General features: G+C 47.5%; 1 protein-coding gene across 1 annotated transcript in view; it reads right to left on the minus strand.

The window, feature by feature from the left end:
- arhgap32a (Rho GTPase activating protein 32a) overlaps window positions 1–17,500 on the minus strand; it is a 38,616-nt gene that overhangs the window by 7,181 nt on the left and 13,935 nt on the right. The window contains exons 5-15 of the mRNA XM_062521928.1: window positions 14,456–14,593; window positions 10,411–10,503; window positions 9,274–9,396; window positions 8,474–8,551; window positions 8,265–8,346; window positions 7,980–8,129; window positions 7,457–7,559; window positions 5,080–5,224; window positions 4,789–4,871; window positions 1,664–1,771; window positions 310–455 (exon numbers count right to left, since the gene is read on the minus strand). Of these exons, the coding sequence (XP_062377912.1) occupies window positions 310–455; window positions 1,664–1,771; window positions 4,789–4,871; window positions 5,080–5,224; window positions 7,457–7,559; window positions 7,980–8,129; window positions 8,265–8,346; window positions 8,474–8,551; window positions 9,274–9,396; window positions 10,411–10,503; window positions 14,456–14,593 (1,249 nt within the window). The remainder of the gene's footprint in view (window positions 1–309; window positions 456–1,663; window positions 1,772–4,788; window positions 4,872–5,079; window positions 5,225–7,456; window positions 7,560–7,979; window positions 8,130–8,264; window positions 8,347–8,473; window positions 8,552–9,273; window positions 9,397–10,410; window positions 10,504–14,455; window positions 14,594–17,500) is intronic.

Here is a 17,500-nt window from a genome sequence, read left to right on the forward strand (position 1 = left end):
GGCTACTCAAGCAAGCAGTAAAGCTAATAACAGCTTTATTAGCTTTAAAAAGTTATACATTTCCCTGACTTTCAATGTCTGGAATAGAATGTCTTAAATTCCATGATATTCCAGAAATTCCATGACCCGTGGGGGACCCCTGTTAACAGTTTTCCGTTGAAGCAGAAGTCCATGTAGGTGTTATTGGATCATTCTTACGAGTATGATTTTTAAGAGTATGAATTTATCTACCCCCAATGTCACGGATATCCGATACTGATTATGACTGAGTGAGTTGTGTTTGGGCCAATGAGAGAGGAGGATGCGTACCTGATCCCTCCCTGATGAGGGAGTTGAGTTTGGAGCTGAAGAGGACCTCCACGTGGTTCAGAATGAACTCCACCACCACTGACTGGATCCGCACCTCCATGAACGCCGACGTACCACTGAAACATGCCGACTCAATCTGCCTCGACCTGGAGCATGCACACACACACACACACACACACACACACACACACACACACACACACACACGCACACACACACACACACACACACACACACACACAAACACACACGCACACACACACACACACACACACAAACACACACATACACAGACACACACACAAAATGGACATCAACACACAACCATGCACAGCACTGCAGTTTGATACAAGAAGGTGCTTATAACGCGAACATGTTTTCAGTTGCTATTTCGGAGCATTAAGTCACGTTTAGCATTTTGTTTTAGCAGTCCGCACAGTCCCAAGAAAATGGAGTGTAAAAAAATCAAAACAAAGCAGGAAGGAGGGCAGCCAAGGAAACTACGCAACCCTAACAAGACAAGTGATGCACTTTAATAGGGATTTTGGAGCAAATTAGGGTGCTTTCAGACTCAGAGAAAGGAATAGAGATCGGCTCTTTCTCCATTCTCAGATGCCTGCAAACTTGTTTCAATAATTTTGCGCAAGGGTGTTGTATACAACTCCTCCAAAAACCCCGCCGTGCATCAACAGAGGTATTTAGCATGCCAGCGAAACAGCTTCAATCTATCATTAAACTCGTACATCCCCCAACAAGCACACACAATAATGGATGAAGAAGAGTGAGAAATGAAAAGTAATGATTTCCTTCAGCTTTGGTGGTTCTCTTAAGAGATGGGGCCGGTGCAGCGCTGCGTTCGAAATCTTCGTTATTCGAGCGTGGCAAAAACACGCTCAACAGCGAGATGTCGAAGCAGATCGGCCATAACACGGAACGCATAATGAAAACACTAAAACGTGATTCGGATTCTGATCACCCCTAACACACACACACACACACACACTCACTCACATGTACGCACACACATACCCAACGCACACACACATGGTGGGTTACGAAAACGATATTACAGAGGCCCAGACAATGCAGGCCAGGCAGACACACACACACACACACACACACACACACACACACACACTTACACTTACACTTACACTTACACTTACACTTACACTTACACTTACACTTACACTTACACTTACACACATGTAAGTGCACACACACACACACACACACACACAAGGGGTTACGGAAATGAGGCTTGAGAAGCCAAAATGACAGCCAGCCAGCCAGCCAGCCAGCCAGACAGCCAGACAGCCAGACACACACACACACACAGACAGAGGTAAGGTACCTGAGCAGGTTGGGGGCCCAGACGATGGCCAGGTTCTTGCTGTGCATGTTGGTGATGTAGCTGAACGCGGCCAGGCGGGCCAGGTGTCTCATAAGGAACTCCAGAGTCCTGCAAATAAAAGGGAACCATCAGCACTACGAACCATGAGAACTACTGTATGAAGGATCAGAACTGTAATGGAAGGATCAGATCTACACGGCAAAAAATAAAATCTAACCAAGTGTTGTTAATTTCATATTAAGAACAAAAAAAATCTATTTGGTATTGTTTTATAGTATGAAGAAGACTTACCCTGCACTCTCTCGAAAGATCATTTTGACTTAATTTGAGGACATTTATCAAATGTACTAGCAGACAAATTAGCTTGTTTTCAGGATGAGACATCTTAAAAATAAAACGAAGGTTATGCATATAACCACGGTTCTATGAATTTCGGATGACCGCCAGAGCTTGGCTGTCACTCGGAATGGGGCCGAGAAGACTGCTAAGAGATCATTTCCGGGGCGAGCGTACCTTAAGTACCCACGTGGGGGGTACGTCACCCCTGTCGCTAGCGACTTTGTTGGTATAGACACTCGAACTGCAAGTGCATGTGATGAACATCCAGGTGCTGAAAGCACCGCCTCTGGCGGTCAGGAGAAATGAAATAGAACTACTCTTCTTAAATTAAAACCAAATGATTTTACAAGAAAGCACTAGGTAAGTCTCTTTATACTGAAAACAATACCAACTAAATGTTTTGATCTTGATGCAAGATTAATAAGACTTGGTTAGATTTCATTAGACACACAGGTTTTGCTGTGTATGAAGTATGGACACTAAAGTATATTAGAGAATAATATGACCACTTCAGTGTACCGACTGTGAGTACGATTAGATACAGTACATAGATAGATAGATACTGTAGATATATATACTTTTTTGATCCCGTGAGGGAAATTCAGTCTCTGCATTTAACCAAATTTAACCGAATTAGTGAACACACAATGAGTGAGGTGAATCACACACTAACCCAGAGCAGTGAGCTGCCTGCCAAACCAGCCAACCCAGCCAACCAACCAGGGGCGGCACTCGGGGGCCTTGCTAAAGGGCACCGGCCGTGGACTGGTCGGGGATCGAACCGGCAACCCTCCGGTTATAAGCTCGAAGCCCTAACCAGTAGGCCACAGCTGCCCCAATTAGAACCACATGTTAGTGTATCGACTGTGAGTAGGCTACCATTAAAACAGCATGTTAGCGTATCGAAACCACCATTAAAACAGCACGTTAGTGTATTGACTGTGAGAAGACCACCGTTAAAACACCATGTTAGTGTGTTGCTTCAGAGTACCATTAAGACTGAATGTTAGTGTATCGACTGTGAGTAGGCTACCATCAAAACAGCATGTTAGTGTGTTAGAAGCACCATTAAAACTGCATGTTAGCGTGTCAACTGTGAGTACCATTTAAACTGCATGCTAGTATGTTGACTGTGTGCAAGTGCCATTTAACGTGTTGATCCAATCTACTTATGTTCAAGACACTCCCTCCAGAGGAACAATCCATAATGCATCAGTCAAAGAGAACTATTCCCTACCCGGAGCCACAAACTCACACCCTCAAGAGTTCATTCACAAGAACCTTAACAGCTTCAGAGGAACCTTAAATCATCAGAGTTAGAAGAACAAGGCCATCTTTCCTTTAAATAATGACTCAGATATCCCTGGGCAGCTTCCCTTTCCTAACCCCATGCTCCAGGCCTTGCGTTTGATCTGATATTAGATGCTACACTGTCAAGATCTGGATTTTGATAAGATTTTGATCATAATAGATTTTATTTCCAAATCTCAATGATCAAATGTTAAGCTACATGGTTTAGCCGCCTATCTGGGAGATTTGCTGTGCTCTTCCACCCCTCTGCTGTCTCTCTCTCTCTCCTGAGTCTCTCACTCCCAATTTCTTTCTTTCTATTTCTCTCTCTCTCCTGTGTCTCTCACTCTCAATCTCTTTCTTTCTATTTCTCTCTCTCCTGTGTCTCTCACTCAATCTCTTTCTTTCTATTTCTTTCTCCTGTGTTCTTCTCTTTCTTTCAATCTTTTTCTCTTGGGCGCCTCTCTCTCTCTCTACCTCTATCTCTTGTGCATCTATCTCTTCCTATCTTCTCATGTGTGACTCTCTCTCTTTCTACCTCTTTCTTGTACATTACTCTCTTCCCATCTTCCTCTTGTGTGCCTCTCTCTACCTCTCTCTCTTGTGCATCTACCTCTTCCTATCTTCCTCTCTCTCTACCTCTCTCTCTTGTGCATCTACCTCTTCCTATCTTCCCCTCTCTTTCTACCTCTCAATCTACCTCTCTCTCTTGTGCATCCACCTCTTCCTATCTTCCTCTCTCCTTCTTACTCTCTCTCTTGTACATGTCTCCCTCTTCCCATCTTTCTCTCGTGTGCCTCTGTCTGTCACTCTCTCTCCCTCATGTCATGTCTGTCTCCTGCGTTCGCTGGCGTTCTACATTAATGAGCGAAGCCCTCCTCTCCTTCCTGCGCCGCTCGTAGACGCCGAAGCCGAAGCTCTCGCTACCAGATTAGAGCCGTCGCCACGGCAGCAGCCACGCTGGCTGCTCCTAAAGCTCGTTCCCCACAGCTATTTTTAAACAAGAATCCCAAATCCTCTCTGTCGCCGCTTTTGTCTGTTTTTTTTTTTAATATCAGCAGTCTCGGTGAATATGCTAAGAAGGGGGCGAGGAAAGACGGCTTTGCTTGCTTCTGACACCTTGACTTTTCTTCATCCAACCTTTCTAAACTTCGCTGAATTAAGAGTTTTGTAACGCTCACACAGCACCTGCTGTGCGGTGAGACAAGTGACATGAAAGGCGTGAATTAAGAAATGACGACAAGAGGATAATATTTGAGGATGCCTCTTTGCACCAACCATCAGGGCAATAGCCAAGAACCTCATAAACACTGGAGATGTAAGGACTATGATGTCTGTTAACTGACACATACACACACACACACACGCACACACACACACACACGCCAGTGTGGAGCTGAGGACCAGCCATGAGCAGCAGCTTTCTGCAGCAGACAGCTGGAGCAGGTGCAGTTATCTGATCTGGCCAGCAGAGGGCAGTACAGGCCAGCACCAACCTGTAGTGCGGCGGAGGCAGCTGCTGGATGACGTCATGGATCTTCACCAGCCTCTCCTCGTCCGTGGCTGCAGACACCGCATCCTGTTACACACACACACACACACACACACACACACACTATGTTACTCCACTGCATTCTGTTTAAGACACACACACATCCCACTGCAGGTAAATGCCACTCCCCTTCCCCTCCCCCTCTGCAGGCGAACACACCACTCCGACACACACGCATACACACGCACACGCAGCTGAAATCCTGATGAATGGGGAGTGGGGGTTGAGTGCTTACGGAGAATTTCTCGTAGAGCTGGTAGGTGAGCAGGGGGTTGGGCAGCTCCCGGAAGTAGAGCTTGCACAGCGAGCCCACCGAGTGGATGTCCTGAATGTAGATGTCCTTGGTCAGGTCCGGCACATGCTCCGAGTCAAAGTCATGCCTGCGAGATGCAGTGGATTACTTTAATCTGGCTACACACACACACACACACACACACACACACACACACACACACACACACACACACACACACACACACACAGACACAGACACACACACACACACACACACACACACACACACACACACACACACACACACACACACACACACACACACACAGCTGCCTCGGCTCAGGTAAATCTGGGCCTGAAAAATATCATTATCAAAGACCATTTTAATCTCTTACTAAAGGGCTCTCTGGCTGGATCGGATGGGTCTGTAAATTCATCAAATTGATCATATTTTCATTCGGCATTTCTATGTCTGTTTCTGACCATTTCTAACCGCAGGTCAGAAATCTTGGAGTGCTTTGTGGTCATATCACTTCTGTTGTCAAGGGGCAGCTTCTTTCAGCTAAAAACAATGCTAAATCAAAATAATTTGTGATGTGATCTACAAAAAAACATCACATCTGTTTTAACCCTCCCTGGTAAAATGTGGCCAACTTAAGATTCTGATATCATTCTAGCAACATCCTTGACACCGTCCCCTAGCAAAATCCTGGACACCATCCTCCCAAAATCTTGAATGTTGCAAGGATGGGTTTTCCCTGATTGCAATACATTGCAGTAGATCTCGGAAAAGTCATTCACACTTTTATTACTTCCAGACTGGACTACTGCAATAGCCTTTATACTGGAATTAATGAATCATCTCTTGTAATATTACAGTTAGTACAAAACACTAGTCACTAGGATTGCTTACTGGGACAAGGAAACAACAAAACATTACCCCAGTACAGGCGGCCTTGCACTGGCTTCCAGTTAAATTTAGAATTCAGTATAAAGTGGCATAGGCTGTTTTTAAATCATTAAATGGGCAGGCTCCATGTTATACAACAAACTAGCTAAACTTTTGCACCTCTTCACGACCACTGAGATTTGCAACAAACGCACGCCTGGACACAGAAAGGTGACCATGCTTTCAGTATTTATACAATTTACCACCGAATCAGCATCATCTGTGACTGTTTTTAAATCTATACTAAAAACCCATCTTTCCAGACTTGCTTTTAACAGCCATTGAGCCTGTGTAACTAATGCATTTTGATGCCACTTGTCTTTTGTCTTTTGTTTTGTTTTTTGTCTGGTGGCGTCAGCTGTAGTTGGTGCTTGAATCTTCTAAACTCTGTCTTTTTAACAGTGAAGCACTCTGGAATTAAATGTGCTATACAAATTAAACTTCCTTACTTATACTGTACATTTGTATTGCATGTTCTGTGTCTTAACTCTCGTTGGACTGTGATGATTAAAGTTTGAGTGAGTTTGCTTGTGACCTTTGGGTGAGTCACTTCACAAAGATCTTAACCTCCAACTGGGAGCCTTACGCAACAGAGAGGAGGGAGAAAGAGAGGGATGAGAGAGGGGAGAGAGGGGGAGAGAGAGGGGAGAGAGAGAGAAAGGAGGAAGAAAGGGAGGAGGGGAGACAAATGGAGAGAACACAGGGAGAGAGAGAGAGAGAGAAAGCACAGGCAGACAAGGATACAGAAGAGGTGATAGGAGAGAAAGAGTGAACACAGGGGGATATGATGAGAGAGAGAGAGAGGGGAGGGGGAAGAAAGAAAGAGAGGACACAGGAAGACATGAGAGGACATGAGGAGACAGAGAGAGAGAGAGAGAGAGAGAGAGCACAGAGGGACAGGGACACAAGAGAGGTGATAGAGAAAGAGAAAGAAAGAGAGAGAGAGAGAGAGAGAGGGGGCAGGGGGATATGGGGAGAGAGATAAATCTAGACAGTATTACGCAACATGGGGAGACATGGGAGAGAGAGGAAGAGAGATACATGGAAAAGAAAAGAGTAGAGCCAGCGAGAGAAGATGGAAGAGAGGAAGAGGAGGAGGAGGAGGAGGAGGAAGGAGGAGGAGGACAGAAGATACACTCCTGAGACATTCCTGAATCATACACACATGTCTGATGAGAGTTGGAGTGTGTGGGCAAGTTAGAGATATGGATTCCTCTTTTACACACACATGTGTGTGAGGCTGTGAGGATTGTTCATGTGTGTAGCTTTCAGGAGTGTGTGTGTGTGTGTGTGTGTGTGTGTGTGTGTGTGTGTGTGTGTGTGTGTGTGTGTGTGTGTGTGTGTGTGTGTGTGTGTGTGTGTGTGTGTGTGTGTGTGTGTGTGTGTGTGTGTGTGTGTGTGTGTGTGTGTGTGTGTGTGTGTGTCTGACCTGAGTTTCTGGATATTGGAGGCGATGCCGGAAAGGCGGTAGATGCCGTCCACCACCCCGTGCTTCTCTATGAACTCAGTGCAGCTCTGGATCACCTGAGGAACTACAGTACAGAGGACAAATACATAGACACATCACTCCATGTTCAAGTGTGTGTGTGTATGTGTGTGTGTGTGTTTGTATCATATCATATCATGTATAGAGTTCAGTAGATCTTCCCCCAGGTCGCACCCTGTGTGTGTGTGTGTGTGTGTGTGTGCTCACCATCCTGTGCAGAGTTGAGTAGATGCTCCCCCAGGTCGCACCCAAACACACACTCTCTAAAGATGCCCCTCTGTGTATGTGTGTGTGTGTGTGTGTGTGTGTGTGTGTGTGTACAGTATGTGTGTGTGTGTGTGTGTGGGTGCTCTCACCATCGTGTGCAGAGTTGAGTTGATGCTCCCCCAGGTCGCACCCAAACACACGCTCTCTAAAGATGCCCTTCTGTGTGTGTGTGTGTGTGTGTGTGTGTGTGTGCTCTCACCATCGTGTGCAGAGTTGAGTAGATGCTCCCCGAGGTCGCACCCAAACACGCGCTCTCTGAAGATGCCCCTCTGCTTGAGCTTCTGCTTGCTGGGCCGCGACTTCATGAAGCTGCGCAGGAACGTGATCAACTTCCCGTGCTTCTTAGAGACTGAGGACACACACACACACACACAGATCACAAATGTTCCACAGGGTGTGTGAAATTGTAGATGATGAGCTACAGTAAATGCATGTGTCTCCAGGTGCCTTTAATATGGTCCAGCACCACGGCATGGAGGCTCACCTGGTTTGGTCATCACCGTGGTAACAGAGGCAGGGATTTTTTCACTTATCAGCTCCACACAGTCGCAGGGGAAGAAGCCAACCTGGGGGGAGGGGGGACACAGACTCAGTTTTAGATGATAAAAATCACATCAAATGTGAGTGTGTGTGTGTGTGTACGAGAAACGAGTGTGTGTGTGTGTGTGTGTGTGTGTTTCCAAAGTGATTTACCTGAAATCCGTGCTTCCCTCTCCACCAGCCAGTGTCCTCTTTGGGAGGCATGTCAATCACAGACACAATATCCCCAACCTGAGACACAGACACAAATGTAAGCACCACAGACTCACACACAGACACACACACAGACATACACACAGACATACACACACAGACAAACACACACACACACACACACACACACACATACACACACACACACACACACACACACACACACACACACACACACACACACACACACACACACACACACACACACACACACACACACACACACACACACACACACACACACACATACACACACACGCACACACACACACACACACATGTGTCCATCCAGATTGTCCATCATTCCCATCTCAGTATAGGCCAGTAGAGTGCTCTGGAGTCCAGTACAGTCCACGGAGCAGGAAGTCCCTCCACAGCCCCCTCCTTTTGACTCCCTTTGGTCTGTCTGCCACGGCTACCTGTTAGGCCTCCAGTCGAGTCTACTCCTCACATCACAGGATGGCCTGTGTGTGTGTGGTGTGTGTGTGTGTGTGTGTGTGGAGTGGAACTCTTTTTGTATCTACACGTATGCGCCCTTCATTTTAAGGGAGAACATTTATCTATTTACGCTACATTATTCATTATTCATTTCCTCATTTCTTTTTAATAAAGGCATTAAGAAACATTTCCAAAAGATGATTTTTTAATTCCTTTTTCAACTTTAGCATGGGGGTCTAAATGTATGCATACCACTATATGTGTGTGTGTGTGTGTGTGTGTGTGTGTGCTCTGGCCCTCACCTCAAAGGACAACTCATCGGCGGCCTGGGCGATGTAGCGCTTGACGACGTGTGCGGCGGCGATGGCGGGCACGTTGATGGAGGACTCGTCGTGCACCAGCAGGTGGTTCCCCTTGTTGTCGATCTGAAGGAGAACAGCAGCAGCAGGACATTAAACACACACACACACACACACACACACACACACACACACACCAACATACCTGGCCAACAGACCTGGAATACAGACGCTGGACGCAGATGTGGACGAAGCCGGTTATGAATATCACAGCTACAGATGAAATGAAGGCCTGGGTTAAAGGCGCAGTCGGCGATTGCGTTGGAAGTCGCGACTGTTTATGTTCATGCTTATATTCATTACAATTGGCTTATATACATTGATTTTGCTACATTTCTTCAGCTATGAGGTTAATACACGGGGGTAGTTAATATGGTATTGATATGGTTTTGTTTTTTTTCAACTTCCATAAAACACTGTCCTGCGGCTTATACGGCTAATAGACAGGAAATTACTGTATACAATTTATTAGCAGTATATTATAATTAGCATTATAATTTACTTGAAATCGCATACAACAGCTGACTGCACCTTTAAGACCTTTATGTCCTCTGCATGCTGCTGCATCACACCAGGACCACATTAGGGCCAGAACAGGGCCAGATCACAGGCTACCTGCCCATAAGACTTGACCCGGGTGCATGAACTTAACCTTCAGACACCCAATTGAGTCATTAAAGAGAGTGGAGTGGAGAGGAGGAGGAGGAGGAGGAGAGGAAAAGAGAAGATAAGAGAGGAGGAGAAGAGGAAAAGAGAAGACAGGAGAGAACACAAAGAGAGATATGGAGGAAATGAAAGAACAGATGAATAAAGAGAACAGAGGATGGAGGATATGAATGGAGAGGAGAGACAGGAGAAGAGGAGAACAAGAAAAGAGAAGAGAGAGAGAAGAGAATAGAAAAGAAGAGAAGACAAGAGAAGAGAAGAGAAGAGAAGAGAAGAGACGGGACGAGAGGGGAAGCGAAGAGAAGAGAAGAGAAGCGAAGAGTAGAGAAGAGACGGGACGAGAGGGGAAGCGAAGAGAGGAGAAGAGAAGAGGAGAAGGAAGAAGAAGAGAAGTGCAGACAGACCACTCCATACCTCCATCCATGTGAGCGCTGGGCCGCAGTTGATCTTGTTGTCAGCGATGGCCGACAGACGGGTGAGGTATGCCGTCAACATCTGGGGAAGAGTCTGGAGAACGACAGAAGAGGGAGAGAGAGAGAGAGAGAGAGAGAGAGAGAGAGAGAGAGAGAGAGAGAGAGCGAGAACAGAGGAAAGGAGAAGAGAAGAGCAAACAATGGCTTTAGTGCTGTGCTTCTGGAGTCTCTCATTCCGGGTGGAGAGTCCTGCGTTGCTATGGCACTGTCCGACTCTTGAGCTCCCAGCGTCTGGTTCTAATTTAGAGGGTTTGAGAGGAATGGAGAGAGAGAGAGAGAGAGAGAGAGGGATATATATATATATATATTGTTAAACAGAGGGAAAGAGAGAGAGAGTGCTTGACAGAGAGGGGGGATAAAAGAAAGAGAGAAACAGAGAGAAAGAGGGTGCTTGATAGAGAGACAGAGAGAGACAGAGAAACTGCAACAGTGGGAAAGATGGTGTTTGATAGAGAGACAGAAAGAGGGAAAGAGAGTGCGTGAAAGAGAGAGAGAGCGAGAAACAGATAAATAGGGTGTTTGATAGAGAGGGGATGAGAGAGAGAGAAATAGAGAGAGTGTGCTTGATAGAGAGAGACAGAGAGAGAGAGATGGAGAGCGAGAGAGAGAGAAAGAGAGACAGAGAGAGAGATGGAGAGCGAGAGAGAGAGAGAGAAAGAGAGACAGAGAGAGAGATGGAGAGCGAGAGAGTGAGAGAGAAAGAGAGACAGAGAGAGATGGAGAGCGAAGGAGGGCAGGAGCGAGAGAGCGTGAGGGGGAACCCGAGAGGGAAAGTCCAGGATGGCTGTTGCAGCAGCGCTGAGCTCAGCACGACGGGCCTGCTGCCCAAGGAGACCATGATTCACATGGAAACCAAAATAGAAGCCAGAATCGCACAGAATAACAAACCGGGCCGGCCGCTCCTCACCAACCTGCCCTCTCAGCTCCACAGGACACGACCCCATTTATCACCGCTGTCACGCCGGACACACAACTGACCCCACTAATTAATCAACACACTAATCAACAGCATTCTTCTGCCCCACAGTTAGAAATACCTATCCAGCTCGATAACCAAACTAACTACCCAACTCACTAGCCAAACTATCTGTTCAACTCACTAGCCAAACTATCTGTTCAACTCACTAGCCAAACTATCTGTTCAACTCACTAGCCAAACTACCTATCCAGCTCAATAACCAAACTAACTATCCAACTCATTTTCCAAACTATCTACAGTATTCAACTCTGAGACTGACCATTGTGAGAACTGACATGTCTAAGTTGCTTTGGGTAAAAGCATGAATCAAATGTATGTAAGTATAAGTAAAAGTATAAACATTGACTCTCTCACATCATCACCCAAATCACTGCCACACCATTTCACTCTGACCAACTCACTAAATAATTAAATGACTACAGTACGTGACTAACCGCACTGAAGGAAGTCATCATGGATTGGACAGCATTTATAGAGCGCTGTTGTGTTCCTACGAGCACGCAGTGCTTTACAATGTAACGTCCCACATTAACTCTTACATCGAAGGTAGAGACTGCTGTGCAAAGCATCACCAGCATATCGGGAACAGTTTGGGGTTTGGCGACGACAGGGACTGTGGCGGCCATATTGGATCGGTATAGTGAGCACAGTCACTCTGTCTCAAACCGACTACTTACTGTACGTGAGTACACTTTCGTGCAGCACCCTATGTGCCCTGTGTGCTTACTGGCATAGTGTGCACATTTTAACAGAATAGTGTCGTCTCATATCAAACGCTAACCTCCGTGCACTTCACGGAAATGACGATCGTAACGTTTAAATATGTTTTTATTGGTGTCCTCAATTCCACCGCTACATGGTCGTACTGTGTCAAGACATGAACAGTTTATGTTGTAACTTGCTTGTACCTCTGTAAAGTGTGTTTTCCACCGCTGCTGCTTCAGATTTCTCTACCGCGATTTCTACGAGTTTGAAAATACTCCCTCCCCTTCCGTTATTTAGCCAAGATGGCGTCCGTTGAGGGCGAGAAGTGTCCAGCGTTCCACACTCAACTTTTTGACCGTTATGAGTGCACCATCCGGGGACTTGCAGTGCCCTTCGTATCGTTAGAAATTTCAGTGTGAACGCCCTCACGCACTCGAATTAAGTATTTTAAGTGCAGAAGTGCGCGGTTTGAGACACAGTGAGTGTCTTTTATATAGAGGTCACATAGAGCTTAAAGTCTGCTGGGGAGTGTGTGACTGTGATGTGGATTCCACCTGGACTCATCTCTGCGGCATAGGAAGCCGCTCACAGCAGGGTACACTGCAAAGGATTCTGGGATACTACTGTGGGTCACCAGCATGGTCCAAACATCTGAGAGACTCAGGAAAACAAATCCAGTGTGTTTCGGTCTGAAAATACAACACAAAAAAAAGCAAAATAGCCATCTCTCTCTCATTCTCTGGTCAGAATGAGAAGGAGGAGGAAGAAGGGGAGGATGATGATGAGGAGGAGGAGGAGGGAAGCCAACGGAGTGGCCGCACGCTCCTGGTTGGGGCCGACTGGGGTCCAGAGATCTCGCCATGGGAATGTGAGATTTCTAATTACTTGACGTCTCCAGCCGCACGAGCCCGGAGAAATGCCCCAGCCACCCCACATGACAGGGCCCGGGAGCCGGGTAATGCCTACCATGTGCCTGCGGAGCCCTAATTACATGACTCGGCAAAATAAAAATAACGGTGCGAGAGAGAAAGAGAGAGAGAGAAAGAGAAAAAGAGAGAAAGAGAAAGAGAGGCAGAAACATGGAGATGGTTTTCCTGTTCCGCTCCGATTGTTTGGTCTCTGGACGAGGACAATGTTAGACGCAGGACGTGTGTTTATACACAACAGTAGCTAAGCAACCCGTACATACGCGGCTCAACCAAACGCAACCCCCAGCCAGCTAGCACGAGCCACACGCACTGTGGACCAAACTGGCCTATTTACCCAGCGCTGGCCAGAGACACAAACAGGCATTAACCACAAGGCATCACAGAGACAAAAACACTCCCAGGGTGGCAGTGTCGGTCCAGGCTGACTGAGTGCCTGGGCAGTGGGCACCCTCCCCCTCTGGACATCTCAAAACACTGGCACCACACACACACGCCCATGCTAACAGTGCCAGGCACCACCAGCGCACCACACCACACCACAACGTGCCGTTTCCTAACCATTTGCAGACATGTTTGTAACAGGTCTATGACACAGAGCCCCACACTAACCTCCACGTGTCATGACTTACTCCTGTGCTGCTTCAGAGACACGCAGCACATCAACCACAATTCACTCCCAGGAGCTGTTTCCTGAGGAACAGGCCGACAGTGTTGTGCGGGGTAATTACTGCTGTCTGTACTAGAGTGAGACAGTGCTGTGTGGGGTAACTACTGCTGTCTGTACTAGAGTGAGTCAGTGTTGTGTGGGGTAACTACAGCTGACTGCACTAGAGTGAGACATTGTTGTGTGGAGTAACTACTGCTGTCTGTACTAGAGTGAGACATTGTTGTGTGGGGTAACTACTGCTGACTGTACTAGAGTGAGAGAGAGTGAGACAGTGTTGTGTGGGGGTAACTACTGCTGTCTGTACTAGAGTGAGACAGTGCTGTGTGGGGTAACTACTGCTGTCTGTACTAGAGTGAGACAGTGTTGTGTGGGGTAACTACTGCTGTCTGTACTAGAGTGGGAGAGTGAGACAGTGCTGTGTGGGGTAACTACTGCTGTCTGTACTGTAGTGGGAGAGTGAGACAGTGTTGTGTGGGGTAACTACTGCTGTCTGTACTAGAGTGGGAGAGTGAGACAGTGTTGTGTGGGGTAACTACTGCTGTAAGTGAGATGGGGGAATACTGAGGGGTACTTCAGGACACACAAAGAAACTGCAGTGGAGAAAAGCAATTCAGCAAGATTTATTATATAAGGATCTGAGTAGTCTTAGTAGTAGCACTGATCTGTGTGTGTGAGAGACAAGAGTGTGTGTGTGTGTGTGTGCTACCTCAGTCTTGTCCTTGAGGTGCTCGTAGCGGGGCAGCTCCGAGAGCTGTGAGAAGCGTCGGTCATATATGCACAGGTGGAGGTGCTTGTCCAGAACACGGAAGTCCTCATAGGAGCGCCTCAGGAGCCAGCTCAGGCCCTGCAGGGAGGAGGAGAGAGAGAGAGAGAGAGAGAGAGAGAGAGAGAGAGAGAGAGAGAGAGAGAGGGAGAGAGGGAGAGAGAGAGAGAGAGTGAGAGTGGGGGAGAGGAGAGAGAAAGGGAGGGAAGAGAGGAGAGATGGGAGAGAAGGGAGAGAAAGGCAGGGAGAGAGTGAGAGATGAGAGGGGAGAGGAAGGGAAAAGAGGAGAGAAAGAAAGAGAAAGAGAATGTTAGGAGTGATGGAAATGAGCTCAGCTTTTCCAGCAGGAAAAAAGGAATCCCCAGTTCCCCTACTATAACACACACACACTCTCTATTTTAGTCTTTCCCCTGTCCCCTACTGTAGCGTGCACACACACACACACACACACACACACACACACACACACACACACACACACACACACACACACACACACACACACACACACACACACACACACACACACACACACACACACACACACACTCCTCCTTTCCCCCCAACTCTCTCTCACAGTAGCCCTCTCTCTCTGCCTCTGCCTCTCTCTCATAGTGTTTCCACTGGCCTACATAAGTTCTGTCCAGTGCAGTGTCGATCGCATCAGGGCCGCATCAGGGCCGGAATCTTCTCTGTAACAGTCACTCTCCAGAAGAGGATCCAACTCGAGGTCAAAACATGATCACAAATCATATGTAGCCCTGGGTTTGCCAAATGAGTCACATATTGTTACATGCAGCCGCTGGATTTATGGATTGTACTTGCGGGTCACACGCGCACGTGCACGCACACGCGCACACGCACACGCACACGCACACGCACACGCACACGCACACGCACACGCACACGCACACGCACACGCACACGCACACGCACACGCACACGCACACGCACACGCACACGCACACGCACACACACACACACACACACACACACACACACACACACACACACACACACACACACACACACAGGACTATGAAGCCCATAGGAAAGGACCATGGAAGCAGCTGAAGTAGAGGGGTAGATCAGAGCCATATCAGGACCACTTCAGGGCCATATCAGGACCATATCAGGGCCACATTGGAGCTATATCAGGGCTATGTTCTGGCCAAGTTGTTCCCAGTGATCTGCCTCCTCTGAGGAGACACACTTAGAGCACTCCACAGACCTAATCCTCCCTAACCCATAACCAAACATTCTAACTCACACAGTGTGGCCACTAATGGGGGGGGAGCTTTCCTTCCTGTGTCCCGGGAGAGCCCGAGGACGGCGCTTTGCCTGGTCTGCACCAAGCGCAGAAGGAGCCCCCATGACAGAAAGTGGAAGACACTTCACGGATGCTTTAGTGATCCCTGAGGCAATATTCAGGCACCTCTAGTGTTTCTAAACTCCTTTGTGAGCTGAATGAATAGTGGAGAGGGGTTCTTTGGTGGTCACTCTTTGTTGGTGGTCTAGCTAGCTGACACTCCCGTCCCGATAAAGAACACTGCGTTAAAACGGCGGCGTGAATGGGAGGACGTCGATGTGAAGTGGGCTCTACAGGCAGCCCCCGAGAGAGAGAGCCTCTCCCCTGATCCGACACAGCCAGCCACCACTCTTCTGTGTCTCTGTCTCTTCTCCAAAAAGAGCTCATTTTTAGCCCCCGAGGAGAAAAACTTCTCTGCCGCGTTGCCATAACAAAGGCAGTGGTGCGTGGCGACGGCATCTCCACCGTCCCACAGGGACCGCCGCAGCCTCGGAACCCTGGCCAGCGAGGGAGGACGCCCCGCTGCTCCCCTCCGCTCCGCTATCCGCTGCGCTCTCTCCCCGCGTGCGCACCGAGAGCGACTGGAGCTGCAAAAACTCGCCCTGACAAATGGAAGTCATTCATTTTCGATGAGCGCCGGGCCGGCGTGCCTCGGCGCCGCCCGAGAAGCTGCAAAGCCGGCGGCGGCGGCGCGTTTCGGGGCGATTTTTTTTTTCGAGCTTCAAACAGAAAAGTTGAAGCTTGGTCAGCTTTATGGAAATGAGCGATGACGCGGCTCAGTGCAATTTGGGATGTTTTTTTTATAAGCTGAATAACATCGCATGATTAAGTTATGGATAGTAGCGATAAAGTAGCGATGTATACAGGCCACACTTTCCCAGCTAGTTGGCAGAAGGCTCAATGGCTGTATCATGGACATTAAAACCTGGATGGCTCACTGTATTTGCAGTTAAATGCCAGTAAAACTGAGGTTATTCTGTTTCTGAATCCTAGGCAGCCTAACCCCATCTATTTGACAAACAAGTTAATGTTGTTGTCAAGGGCACCTTTTTCATCTGGAAAAAACAGCTAACATCTTTAATGTTTATTTGCTTTTATTACTTCCAGACTGGACTAATCGCAATGCCCATTACACTGGAATTAACAAATCATCTCTTGCACGATTACAGTTGGCCCAAAACGCAGCCGCTGGACTACTTACTGGGACAAGGAAACGAGAACACATAATTCCAATCCAGTATTGACTGCATTTAAATCACTGAATGGGCCGGCTGCAGGTTATTTAACAAACATGCTGAATTTTTACACCCCATCACGACCACTAAGGTCTGCATCAAGCACGCCAGGACACACCCCCTTCCCGCACACAGAAAGGTGACCGTGCTTTCAGTATCTTTGCACTCTGCCTCTGGAACAGCTTACCACAGGACCTCAAATCAGCATAATCTGTGACAGTTTTTAGATCCTTCCTAAAAAGCCCATCTTTCAGATGAAGATGCTGTTTATATTATGTCTGTATATCTGTGTGTTTCCGTCTGGAGGTACTTTGTTTTGTTTTGCTGTTTTGTTTGTCCCAGCGCTGTCAGTCTACAGCAGCATAATCTGGACCAGACTAGGATAGTCAAGTTCTAGAACAGAGGATCTCATTTGGCACTACGCCAATTAAAATGCTACGTCAT

The sequence above is a fragment of the Sardina pilchardus genome, chromosome 19 (assembly GCF_963854185.1).
Source record: "Sardina pilchardus chromosome 19, fSarPil1.1, whole genome shotgun sequence".
NCBI classification, from domain to species: Eukaryota; Metazoa; Chordata; class Actinopteri; order Clupeiformes; family Clupeidae; genus Sardina; species Sardina pilchardus.